At 40.8% G+C, this 14,545-nt stretch overlaps 1 protein-coding gene across 1 annotated transcript in view; it reads right to left on the minus strand.

The window, feature by feature from the left end:
* LOC126293319 (cell adhesion molecule 1-like) overlaps positions 1-14,545 on the minus strand; it is a 786,156-nt gene that overhangs the window by 76,268 nt on the left and 695,343 nt on the right. Inside the window, exon 4 of the mRNA XM_049986516.1 lies at positions 6,346-6,479. Within this exon, the coding sequence (XP_049842473.1) occupies positions 6,346-6,479 (134 nt within the window). The remainder of the gene's footprint in view (positions 1-6,345; positions 6,480-14,545) is intronic.

The raw sequence follows: 14,545 nt of genomic DNA on the forward strand, positions 1-14,545 counted from the left end.
ACAACATCTAATAAAATAGCGAAAGTAATTTATTACTTACCTTAAATCAGTACATGAATCAAAATTGTTAATGATTGCAATGGCATTGTGAATTGAGAACGTGAATTTAAGCTTCTGAGCAAAGAATTTCGTAGTGACCAAGTAGGAAATATGATTGCATGAATGAAATCGTACATTTTCCTTTTTCGAAACCGTCGTATAGTCCTTTATGGTAGCCTGACAATCTCAGATCCTTTCTACTATACTGCTCCACGGCGAAAGAATAGAAACTTTCCTTCGTCCGCAAAACAAGAAATCACCGAAGAATTACGGTGATATCCAGACCATTAGCTGCTTACAGGCTTTGATAAATGTTAACAGGGACAGTTGAAAATGTGTGCCCCGCTTGTAAGCACCTAATGGTCTAGATTTCATGCAATTTCTTCGAGAGCTGCATGATCATTAATGATATCTTTTCTTTCGGACATGTCCGAAAGAACAGATACCATCTTCATATAGATATAACCGATATCAAAGAGTGGAGACGCCAAACACAATGCCTGCACACTTACTTAATGACTACTGTTACGGGGTAAATTCAAGCGCCGGCAAGCCAGCCGGGAAGTACAGACAAGAGAAGGTTGCGAGAATAAGTTAGCCAATCGCACGCTCCAGGACGACAACGCTACAGCTTTGGCCCCTGTGTGAAGAGGACATAAGCGCCGTGACCGACTGGTGACAGGCCAGTTCAATAGCAGTTTCAAAACTAGGCACCTGGATAGCAGCGACAAGAATAGCGACTTCGACAGCAGTTCGGGACCGACTTTTGTCAGTTAGCGATCAGCAGTCACTGCAAGGACTGATTATTTCGTAGTAGCCCTTTGCTTCTGACACGTCTGTGTAGTTGCTAAAGTTAAATATTGTATTTGATTAATTGCAATAAAACTCATTAACACGACTTGGTTAATTGTTTGTCTAGCGAACAGAGTATGCAAACTTAATAGACACAGAAAGATTGACGACGAGGCTGGACGAGAGAACTACGATATGAACGCGATCACTATTCTAAAGCCTTGAAATTATGAAATTATGAATTCATTGAAGTCTCTCTCTTAGATACGTTGCCAGAAGTTGAACTGAAGCAGAACTTGCTGCGAATGATAACCCTGTTTGAGGTATACGCGTAAATGTGGGATATTCAACATATTTCCATTAAATTAATGAAGCACCACGGTCTCATTACTGAGAAGCCTTGCGAAACGTTTGGCTCTGGTAGAGAGCGGTTCCTGAATGGTTTCACGTTCGCACTACAGTGCAGGGAATATCATGTTTTCAGTCTACAGGAGCTCGTAACGCAGCTGTTGTACATTTTAATTTGAAATGCGCACTTATGCTACTCAGAACACGCAATAATAACTTCTCTCTCGGCACAAGCTCTTTTCCATGCGCTGGGGTTTGAAGTCAAATTAAATTACCTGTTGTATGTGCTGTTTTCAAAGGAAGTGGGAAATCTCTATAACAATGTCGGTCCATAGAAAAGACTGTTTTACTGCATTCGTGTTCCACCTGCTATCGAAAGTGAACCCAGAGTTGGTTATTTTATTAACAACAGCCAAAGTTCTTATAACTTACACCTATTAACATTATTATTGTTTACGATTATTTTCTACATTTTCAATTTTACTGCTAACTCATAGTTTATTTTTGCTCCATGTTTTTCTTTATGTTATGGGTTTCACACGTAAGGCAATACTGACCTTACGACTTATCTTAGAAGAAAGATTAAGGGAAGGCAAACCTACGTTTCTAGCATTTGTAGACTTAGAGAAAGCCATTGACAATGTTGACCGGAACACTCTCTTTCAAATTCTAAAGGCGGCAGTGATAAAATACTGAGAGCGAAAGGCTATTTACGATTTGTACAGAAACCAGATGGCAGTTATAAGAGTCGAAGGGCATGAAAGTGAACCAGTGGTTGCGAACGGAGTAAGAGAGGGCTGTAGCCTCTTCCCGATGTTATTCAATCTATATATTGACCAAGCAGTAATGAAAACAAAAGATAAATTCGGAGTAGGTATTACAATCCAAGGAGAAGAAAAAAAACTTTGCGTTTAGACGATGACTTTGTAATTCTGTCAGAGACAGCAAAGGACTTGGATGAGAAGTTGAAAGGAACGGACAGTGTCTTGAAACGAGGATATAAGATGAACATCAACAAAAGCAAAACGAAGATAATGGAATGTAGTCGAATTAGATTAGGAAATCAGACACTTAAAGTAGTAAAGGAGTTTTGCTATTTGGGGAGCAAAATAACTGATGATGGTCGAAGTAGAAAAGATATAAAATGTACAGTGGCAATGGCAAGGAAAGCGTTTCTGAAGAAGAGAAATTTGTTAACATCGAGTATAGATTTAAATGTCAGGAAGTCGTTTCTGAAAGTATTTGTATGGAGTGTAGCCATGTATGGAAGTGAAACATGCACGATAAATAGTTTGGACAAGAAGAGAATAGAAGCTTTTAAAATGTGGTGCTAGAGAAGAATGTCGAAGATTAGATGGGTAGATCACATAACTAATGAGCAGGCATTGAATAGAATTATGGAGAAGTGGAATTTGTGGCACAACCTGACAAAAAAAGGGACCGGTTGGTAGGACACCGGTTTAGCATTGGAGGGCAGCGTGGAGGACAAAAGTCGTAGAGGAGGACCAAGAGATGAACACACTAAAGAGATACAGAAGGATATAGGTTGCTGTAGGTACTGGGAAATGAGGAAGCTTGCACAGGATAGAGTAGCATGGAGACCTGCATCAAACCAGTCTCTGGACTGAAGACCACAACAATAACAACATGGGTTTCAATTAAGATGATAGAAACCTCGTCATTAAAACTACAAGTTCCATTTGAATCATCATTTCAGGATTTAGCTAAAGTACTTCGGTACCAATGTGTGGCAAAATAGATTTCAGTTTCCGTTATCATCAACTTTCCATCTCAAAAAATTTCGTGACCATTCCAAAGTCAAATGGTAATTGTGGCAGTTCTTGTTGCAGATGGGATTTATTCTTCCTGATTCGACTCCTGACAATAATACTGTTTCACATAAGACATATGCAAATTTATCTGTTCTCTTGCCGTACTATTAATGCATTTGCGCCGGCCGCGGTGGTCTCGCGGTTCTAGGCGCGCAGTCCGGAACCGTGCGACTGCTACGGTCGCAGGTTCGAATCCTGCCTCGGGCATGGATGTGTGTGATGTCCTTAGGTTAGTTTAGGTTTAAGTAGTTCTAAGTTCTAGGGGACTAATGACCACAGCAGTTGAGTCCCATAGTGCTCAGAGCCATTTTTGAATGCATTTGCTCTGTTGTGTCCTCTGTACTTCTCGGAAAATTTTTCTGCGTATTTCCCTTTCTTGAAAACTTCACAGTGTTGAAGTTAAAACTAAATTTCATTCTATTTTGAACTCCTTAATTCTGTTACGTCGTTTATTCCAAGTATCTCTCAATTCAGTACATCCATTCATTTTGTTCACTTTGTGTTGCAATACTGCGTAATTTAATACATTTTACAATTTTTTGTAGCTGACCTTTTATGATTCGAATAAATAATCACATTTAACTGAAAAAAAATTTGTAGCTTATCTGTGGTCTCCAATATTTTCATAGGAGCCAATAATATAGCACGTTTCTTCCGGATTCACTTAGAGAATTTGGTAAAATTCTTATTAATTTTCTCTTCATTGAAAGATGTCTTTCGCATCTCTTAGTATCACCTAAAATTTTGAATTATTTTTCTCTTTTCGTGCCATTCGTTGTAACTCTTCATTTGGAAATACTTTCCGTTGTAGAACATGACGTCAATGTTATAAATATGTTATAGATTTGGTGACCACCTCAAACTCTTCGGATCGTTCATTAGCTTTATTTAAACCATTTGTCTGAGTGACAAATACGGGGTATTATAATGTATGTAACTTACTGAGTTTTCAAATAAGTTTTTTAGAGTTTTGGAGTATCCAAACTCTTGTAAAGTACTCTGTTTTACAGTACTCTGTTTTATTTACAATCTGTCGCTCAAGGTTGAATATCAGTATGTAAATTTACACGAAGAACACGTCAATTAGCAAAATCAGGCATGTCAACTGATCGCCTTTTTTTAACTTCATGTTGATCCCCAATTATATACTTCGTCTTCCTTCAGTGGCTTTTCTGAACCTGGGACCTGGATTAACTTTCTAGAAACTATAGTTACGGGGTACAGCCGACAGTCCTTGTTTCAAAATTACTCAGTTCAATGTTCGTAAGAGCTTTTGATTAATTTTACCACTTTTGAATCTATCTTTAATTGATATAGTGCGCAGAATAGTGTCTTGTTGTCTACAGTGTAACATTTTTGGAAACCCAATGCCGGAGAACTGCATCTTCATTTACGCAAAAAACTGTATTCTTATTTAATTCTTTCGTTATTCTTTTCGTTGCAGTAGCCAGTTTATTTCTGTTTCATCTGCGAACTTATGTCAGTTTCTACGTTATCTCCAGAGCGTGAGGAAATGATAAATAATGGAAAATTTCTTAGCAAGAATTACGGTTTGGACGCCCAGCCACTTAGTCAATGAGCAAAAGCTCCGTTAAACACTGATTTTGTGTACAATACCTGAGTTACATAAAAATTTCTCAGAGAACAATTACACCCAAATTCCAGATGCAGACACAATGAAACTACACTCCTGGAAATGGAAAAAAGAACACAATGACACCGGTGTGTCAGAGCCACCATACTTGCTCCGGACACTGCGAGAGGGCTGTACAAGCAATGATCACACGCACGGCACAGCGGACACACCAGGAACCGCGGTGTTGGCCGTCGAATGGCGCTAGCTGCGCAGCATTTGTGCACCGCCGTCGTCAGTGTCAGTTAGTTTGCCGTGGCCTACGGAGCTCCATCGCAATCTTTAACACTGGTAGCATGCCGCGACAGCGTGGACGTGAACCATATGTGCAGTTGACGGACTTTGAGCGAGGGCGGATAGTGGGCATGCGGGAGGCCGGGTGGACGTACCGCCGAATTGCTCAACACGTGGGGCGTGAGGTCTCCACAGTACATCGATGTTGTCGCCAGTGGTCGGCGGAAGGTGCACGTGCCCGTCGACCTGGGACCGGACCGCAGCGACGCACGGTTGCACGCCAAGACCGCAGGATCCTACGCAGTGCCGTAGGGGACCGCACCGCCACTTCCCAGCAAATTAGGGACACTGTTGCTCCTGGGGTATCGGCGAGGACCATTCGCAACCGTCTCCATGAAGCTGGGCTACGGTCCCGCACAACGTTAGGCCGTCTTCCGCTCACGCCCCAACTTCGTGCAGCCCGCCTCCAGTGGTATCGCGACAGGCGTGAATGGAGGGACGAATTGAGACGTGTCGTCTTCAGCGATGAGAGTCGCTTCTGCCTTGGTGCCAATGATGGTCGTATGCGTGTGTGGCGCCGTGCAGGTGAGCGCCACAATCAGGACTGCATACGACCGAGGCACACAGGGCCAACACCCGGCATCATGGTGTGGGGAGCGATTTCCTACACTGGCTGTACACCTCTGGTGATCGTCGAGGGGACACTGAATAGTGCATGGTACATCCAAACCGTCATCAAACCCATCGTTCTACCATTCCTAGAGCGGCAAGGGAACTTGCTGTTCCAACAGGACAATGCACGTCCACATGTATCCCGTGCCACCCAACGTGCTCTAGAAGGTGTAAGTCAACTACCCTGGCCAGCAAGATCTCCGGATCTGTCCCCCATTGAGCATGTTTGGGACTGGATGAAGCGTCGTCTCACGCGGTCTGCACGTCCAGCACGAACGCGGGTCCAACTGAGGCGCCAAATGGAAATGGCATGGCAAGCCGTTCCACAGGACTACATCCAGCATCTCTACGATCGTCTCCATGGGAGAATAGAAGCCTGCATTGCTGCGAAAGGTGGATATACACTGTACTAGTGCCGACATTGTGCATGCTCTGTTGCCTGTGTCTATATGCCTGTGGTTCTGTCAGTGTGATCATGTAATGTATCTGACCCCAGGAATGTATCAATAAAGTTTCCCCTTCCTGGGGCAATGAATTCACGGTATTCTTATTTCAATTTCCAGGAGTGTATTTTTTAGGTTAAGATATTCACTTTTTCCTGCATCGGAAAATCCATGCACTGGATTACAGTAAACAAAAAGAAAATCAAAAGAACTGATGTTAAACTGTAATGAGTGTTTAAAAAGTTTACATGGTATAAATCTATATTACACAGTATTTGAATAAATAGTTCTTGATATAGCACACATAGTAAAATAATTTACATTAAATGTGCTGACGAGAAATCGTTCTTACCAGTTTTCCGTTGATGTACCACGAGAGATTCGCAGCAGGGTATGAGGGTTCCACTGTGCAGTTAGCTCGTATCTTCTCCCCCAGTGAGTATTTAAGCTTCTCCACGTCCACAACTGGATCATCCGTGGGAAGATCTGTGACAGAGACAGAATTGTGAATAATAGTGAAAAACTGTGCGAATGACTACAGAGTAAATAAGAACTGACTCGCGTAAATTAAAGACTAGCTGCATCATTAAGCAGCCTACTAACTGAAAAGAGTAACATCAGACTTCTAATGTTAATGTTTTTTTTTTTAAATCAGAAATATATTTCATACTAAAGCAGAGCAGATACTATACAATATTCATCTGCAAGAGCAAATATAATTTATACAGTGCTTTTACTCCATTTCATTTTCTCACTTATCTCTTGCAAATTCATTGTTCATTTTTAATAAAATTATAAATTATGTTATGGTGTGTTCATATGCAAACAAATGAAAAAATAAGATTTTATGCAAACAACGAGCCATATTACTGCAATTTCTTTCTTTAATGTTATTGCATTTAGCCAAGAGAGGGGAGATGGACGGCATCAGTAGAATTCAAAGGCTGTTCTTTTTTAATTTTTCAGTGTAATAGAGACATACTTGCAGTGTTTAATGAAATACAGATTTATTAGTGAAATTACTGGATTTGTATGTTGTTGATGATCTGGAAGTTTATTTTTCCGGTAATCTGGTGCTGCATGCTGATAGTTTTTCTGTAATTCGGTTAGAGGATGATGCTAGAGGTGACTTTACGGTTAGATGCCAGTGAAAAGCCGGATGGAACTGAGTCATGAAATCATGAGAAGGGAAGTGAGATACAGGTGAGGAGCTGAAGATAAGCGGCGGTGTTTGGGATTCGTCAGGCAAGCGTTGAGAAGTTTCATGTAATGGAACTCGATGTAGTTGTTGGATGAAACAGATTTAGGATATTCTGTGTATGTTGGGGCGGAAGTGGTACTAAAAAAGTGTATGCACGCGAGAGAAAGTAAACTGTAAATAAGTGGTGAAGTCATTTAAATCAAATACGGAACGAGTAGCAAGTGTGATGTCGTGACGTTTATAGGTTCACTAAAAACAGAAAAAGGGGTGTTGGAATCTTCAGTAGGAGATGCGACTTAACGAGTTATTTTGATGAAGTAGTATGTTTTTGCGCAGATAGTAAGTCACCTAACAAGGAACACCATTGAGTGGGAGGCTGCAAAAGGCCAAGTTAATAGGATGGGCATGACAGTGACCTACGACGTTATGCACAATAAATAACACGCGGCATAGATTACAGCGATTTCAAGGGAAGCAGTGAATGGCTGCATAACTTGAAACAGTGCTACAGGACTGGAGGAAGTAAACAAAACAAGTTCCGGAATCGCCCCGAAAATGGTTCAGATAAGCAAACTTATCCCATCGTTCAGTAAGGAATTTGTTTCCTACTCCCACCAATCGACGTGAAGTGGAAGTGCTTATGAAAGGATCCCTGGAACTTAAAGAGTCTCCAAGACAGTTGTATCAAGATCACTAACATTAATGCCTTAATGCATTATTACTGTTGTGATCACTGTGTAAATGAGAGGTAAAATGGCTGAAAAGTTATTTATTGTGTTATTGTGCTAGGAGAAGTTGGGGGTTCTCTGCCCACTACGATCTTTTCTCGAGTGCGTGACCTTACAGGAGTACTAGGGAACGTTTACCTCACTGCAAGCAAAAGTGGTAAAATGGGCGTAAGAAAACTGGTATGAGCCACTGCTTTTCACCAATGGCCAGTCGAAACAGCGTGCTGTTTCTTGATTACTGGTCTGTGTGCAAAAATCATACTTCCTTATAGCAAACTATCCCTCCTGAAAAGTGAGTGACACTGCAGTTCTTGCCACCTGGAACCAATGCACAAATTCAGCGTCTGGACGTTTGATTTTCTTTCCGTGCCTGTAAAACATATTGTCGCACGATCTGTAGCTACGCCTCACCCTCGCGATAGTAAGGGGTGGGTTGGGGGGGGGGGGTGTAATTTGAGCACACCCTTTGAAATTTTCGTTCTTTACATTATACAATTTTAATTTTTTTACTGACTTCTTCTTTCATATTCCGTAACTGCTTTCAATTTTTCAGTAATAGTTAACACACAAAATTAAGTCTAAATAGTCAACAAATGTAATTTATACTTTCAGGTTAATGGAACTTCTTACACATGATTATAGCTACTAAAAGTACGTTGTAAACGAAATTCAATGATAATTTACGAAATTTGTACTTTTATAAATTTTTTGTGGTGGTCATAAAGTACTCCATCTCTTGGTGTAAACATTATGCAAAATATTTTGGTGTTGCTAAGATTGCACTAAAGGATATTTATAGGGTCTGTACCCTACTTATATAACAGTACCTACTTAAAGAGTATGTTGTTAATAAAAGTTAAGCACTGTTTTTGGTGGGTACAAAGTAGTTACCCGCCAAACTTGGTATCAGGTGTTATCGAGAATGTGTTAGTATTGCTAGAGTTAAAGGAATACCAATTTCCTTACAAGCTCCACAACAGACTTTTTCGTATTCGGTTGCACGCCATCAAATTCCATCAGTTCTCATCAACCCGTTACGCTAATGTGATTCTATATGCATTCTTTAAGATTTGATACGGAGCTGATCGGTCTGCACGCTTTGCAACTCGCATGGAGCTCGTCTGCGATCTTGATGGCGCGAACGTTTGTGATTACGGTGGCACGCCACTTTTCATTCGATGTTCATGGTGCAAGATACTGGTTTGTTCTGAACATTTCTTGAATGCCGACGATGTCTATTTTGTGAACTGTAGTACGTACATCCCAAAGAACGGTGACCTTTCCTCGTCCCAGATACTCACTTCTGTCGCCTCCCTGATCTACACTGTGAGTCATTAGCAGTTAATATTTTCCTGTCACACCTGTTAACACAATATTTCAAACGAGCCTTACTAAAGAGTGAACGTGTGACCTGGCACTCAAGGGGTTCCTTGTAAGATCAGAGATAGAAGTTTTCGCTGGTTGACTGCATGAATATTCTAACGTCACAAATTAAATATGTTTCACTGGCGTATTACATAATTATAGTGTCTATGGGACATTTAATTGTAGACAGAGGGTCATGCATTACAATAAGCGTGTATTGCATCACAGTCTCAGAATATTCTGACCGATACATTTGTAGAAGTACTGCATGTCATTTTTGGTGATTACGTTCCACACGTACGACCTGTGATCGGAACTGAGCAACGGACGTTTGTTGAATTGCACCCATGCCCTTACTACATCTCAGGATTTCCTACTCATAACAGAGATGTAGTTGCGTGATCTCTTTCCCAGAGGAGTTGATCTTGTGGGAGAATACGTTGGGTTACTGTGTACACACACCGTGCTAATTGGAAGACCAAACCTCATTGTGTATGTAACCTGTTTGTATGTTGGCAGCGCTATAGACCGTGTTAATATCGCTGACACCACGCTGCGTCCTCGGCAAGAGATTCTATAGTTGGACGGATCAGCAGTTAGGGAGTGGACAGAGAAATGTATGGACATGTTTTTCTTAGTAGAGACTCTGTGATGGTAGGTCACCCAGTTTAAAGTGAGATGAAATTTCTTATAAGAAAATATGCTAGAAAAGGTGTGATAATGGATGTGTGGTTGATAATGCTTAGGTAGTGGAATTCTTGACAAGTACATAATTTTTGGAACTGGATGTCACATGAATAAGGTAATATTTTCTATATACATTGTTTGCTTTTCATCAAAATCTTTCTTTTGTGACCTTACGCCTCCTAGTACTTAGTCTATAGTAGTTAGAATCCTTTTATTTACCTGGTTGTTGTTGCTGCTTGCTATAATTGCTGTAGTTGGTGTTAAGAAGATTTTTTGTAACGTAAGTGACTTCTGAAAAAGAATGGGGTTTCCACTGTTGGGATTCGTAATTGAAATGAGTTTATGCAGTTAAAAGTGCTGGAATTGTATAAATGGCTCTGAGCACTATGGGACTTAACATCTGAGGTCATCAGTCCCCTACAACTTAGAACTACTTAAACCTAACTAACCTATGGACATCACACACATCCATGGCAGAAGCAGGATTCGAGCCTGCGACCGTAGTGATCGCACGGTTCCAGACTGAAGCACCTAGAACTACTCGGCTACAGCGGCCGGTTAACAGTGCTGGAGGTAGTTGCATATTGTTAGGGTTTCTTGCAATTCAGGGCTATTCTTTAGGGTTAATTATTAGAAGTCATGTTGCCAAGATATAGCAGTAAGACTGCGTTGGGCTTGTATATTGCGGGTAATAAATGAATAGGTGAAGTTTTATTAGTCTTTGTCAAGGAATATTATATTTGTTTCTTCTGAACAAAAAATAATTAAAGAGTTAGTTTCAATTGGCGATGAAGAAACAACGATATAGTATGTCGAATGATTTTTTTAGATTTATCTTTTTTATATCAAATTTTCTTCCAACAAAAATCGTAAGTTACAGTCATTACAATCACTGAATACCCTGAATCCTACGGTATGAGGTTCGCTAATGGAATCAGTATTAGATTCTAGCCAAATACTTCGTATATCCCAGGAACAAAAACTGTGTCCAGTAGATGCACAAAGCGACATGTCTCACCCGTCTTCAGGAAAGTTTGCCGAGATCATCCACGCGTCTTCCTCCCAACATCATTGACATCCAGCTGTTGTAGACCTGAGACGTGGCTGTGACATATTATTTTGGTGACAACGCACTTTTCCAAATGAGCAAGTTACGTGATTAATTAAGTCGAGTAAGAACCACATTCTGCCAACCGCCTTGTCAAAGATGGCGGAGGAGCGGATAGAGGTTCAGGGCACTCTCTTGTCTTAGGGGTGGGAAATTGCCCCTAAAGGCTGAAGAATCAGCAATGATCAACGACATGAGGATGCAGAACGCAATGGAAACCACTGCATTAAAGACACGTAAGGTGTATCCGCAGGACATGTGGCCTGTAGTTGAAGAAGTGTCGTGATAATCTCTCCATTGGCAAAAGATTTCGGAATAGTCCCCAATTCGGATCTGTGGGAGGGGACTGCTAAGGGGGAGGTTACCATGAGAAAAAGATTGAATAATCAACGAAAGGATATTGAAAGGGTAATGCAGTATGTAAAGGGGAACGAAAATCTAATAGTCAAGGGCGACTGGAATGCAGTTGTAGGGGAAGGAGTAGAAGAAAACGTTACAGGAGAATATGGGCTTGGGACAAGGAGTGAAAGAGGAGAAAGAATAATGGAGTTCTGTAACAAGTTTCAGCTAGTAATAGCCAATACTCTGTTCAAGAATCACAAGAGGAGGAGGTATACTTGGAAAAAGCCGGAAGATACGGGAAGATTTCAATTAAATTACATCATGGTCAGACAGAGATTCCGAAATCAGATACTGGACTGTAAGGCGTACCGAGGAGCAGATATAGACTCAGATCACAATAAAGTAGTGATGAAGAGTAGGCTGAAGTTCAAAACATTAGTCAGGAAGAATCAATACGCAAATAAGTGGGATACGCAATTTGTAAGGAATGACGAAATACGTTTGAAAATCTCTAACGCTATAGATACAGCAATAAGGAATAGCGCAGTAGGCAGTACAGTTGAAGAGGAATGGACATCTTTAAAAAGGGCCATCACAGAAGTTGGGAAGGAAAAGATAGGTACAAAGAAGGTAGCTGCGAAGAAACCATGGGTAAATGAAGAAATACTTCAGTTGATTGATGAAAGGAGGAAGTACAAATATGTTCCGGGAAAATCAGGAATACAGAAATACAAGTCGCTGAGGAATGAAATAAATATGAAGTGCAGGGAAGCTAAGACGAAATGGCTGCAGGAAAAATGTTAAGACATCGAAAAAGATATGATTGTTGGAAGGACAGGCTCAGCATACAGGAAAGTCAAAACAACCTTTGGTGACATTAAAAGCAACGTTGCTAACATTAAGAGTGCAACGGGAATTCCTCTGTTAAATGCAGAGAGCAGATAGGTGGAAAGAATACATTGAAAGCCTCTATGAGGGTGAAGATTTGTCTGATGTGATACAAGAAGAAACAGGAGTCGATTTAGAAGAGATTGGGGATCCAGTATTAGAATCGGAATTTAAAAGAGCTTTGGAGGACTTACGGTCAAATAAGGCAGAAGGGATAGATAACATTCCATCGGAATTTCTAAAATCTTTAGGGGAAGTGGCAACAACACGAATATTCACGTTGGTGTGTAGAATATATGAGTCTGGAGACATACCATCTGACTTTCGGAAAAGCATCATCCGCACAATTCCGAAGACGGCAAGAGCTGACGAGTGCGAGAATTATCGCTCAATCAGCTTAACAGCTCATGCATCGAAGCTGCTTATAATAATAATATACAGATGACTGGAAAAGAAAATTGATAATGCGCTAGTTGACGATCAGTTTGGCTTTAGGAAAAGTAAAGGCACGAGACAGGCAATTCTGACGTTACGGCTAATAATGGAAGCAAGGATAATGAAAACTCAAGACACGTTCATGGGGTTTGTCGACCTGGAAAAAGCGTTCGACAATATAAAATGGTGGAAGTTGTTCGAGATTCTGTAAAAAGTAGGGGTAAGCTATAGGGAGAGACGGGTCATATACAATATGTACAACAACCAAGAGGGAATAATAAGAATGGACGATCAAGAACGAAGTGCTTCTGTTAAGAAGGGTGTAAGACAAGGATGTAGCCTTTCGCCCCTACTCTTCAATCTGTACATCGAGGAAGCAATGATGGAAATAAGAGAAAGGTTCAGGAGTGGAATTAAAGTACAAGGTGAAAGGATATCAATGATACGATTCGCTGATGACATTGCTATCCTGAGTGAAAGTGAAGAGGAATTAAATGAGCTGCTGAACGGAATGAACATTCTAATGAGTACACTGTATGGTTTGAGAGTAAATCGGAAAAGACAAAGGTAATGAGAAGTAGTTCAAATGAGAACAGCGAGAAACTTAACATCAGGATTGATGGTCACGAAATCAATGAAGTTAAGGAATTCTGCTACCTAGGCAGTAAAATAACCAACGACGGACGGAGCAAGGAGGACATCAAAAGCTGACTCGCTATGGCAAAAAGGCATTTCTGGCCAAGAGAAGTCTAATAATATCAAATACCGGCCTTAATTTGAGGAAGAAATTTCTGAGGATGTACGTCTGGAGTACAGCATTGTATGGTAGTGAAACATGGACTGTGGGAAAACCGGAACAGAAGAGAATCGAAGCATTTGAGATGTGGTGCTATAGACGAATGTTGAAAATTAGGTGGACTGATAAGGTAAGGAACGAGGAGGTTCTACGCAGAATCGGAGAGGAAAGGAAATATGTGGAAAACACTGGTAAGCAGAAGGGACAGGATGATAGGACATCTGCTAAGACATGAGGGAATGACGTCCATGGTACTAGAGGGAGTTGTAGAGGGCAAAAACTGTAGAGGAAGACAGAGATTGGAATACGTCAAGCAAATAATTGAGGACGTAGGTTGCAAGTGCTACTCTGAGATGAAGAGGTTAGCACAGGAAAGGAATTCGTGGCGAGCTGCATCAAACCAGTCAGCAGACTGATGACCAAAAAAAAAGTGTGGGACAACATATCCTACATACATGCAAACTGCATTTAAATTCTTCACTTCACATCACGAATCATGTAAATTTCAATTGACTATTGTATAAGAAATCGAATTGGCGCCCTGGAACCACATGCCTATGTGCCCCAGGAAGACGTAAAGTAAGAAGTAGTTTAGAAACCCTTAGTAACAGTTCCGTTGACTCATTCTTGGCCATGAAGGTTGGGAGAAGGAAAGTAGTCTTCCATAAAACACGTTTTGCAGTTGAGCGATCGATTACTACAGGAAGTGTTGTGCTTGATTTTATATGTGAGGTGAAAGTGTGGAGGATCCACACATTCGGCTAAAAAGTTGCAAATAGAGACGCAGGGTGTTGATTGAGGACAGAAGTGTAGCTAATGGCAACTGAACCAATAAACGCGTTCGTAGTTCGTCTGCTGTTTGTATAAATATGAACAGGCGTGTATACGGTGATTTTAATTGGTGTATTTTATATTTGTAACCATTACATTAACAACAGATCAAGATGAGGTTAGATCAGATGAACAAAGCTTATATCGAACTGTTAAGACGTCTCCCACATT

Source organism: Schistocerca gregaria, chromosome 1, assembly GCF_023897955.1.
Source record: "Schistocerca gregaria isolate iqSchGreg1 chromosome 1, iqSchGreg1.2, whole genome shotgun sequence".
Lineage (NCBI taxonomy): Eukaryota > Metazoa > Arthropoda > Insecta > Orthoptera > Acrididae > Schistocerca > Schistocerca gregaria.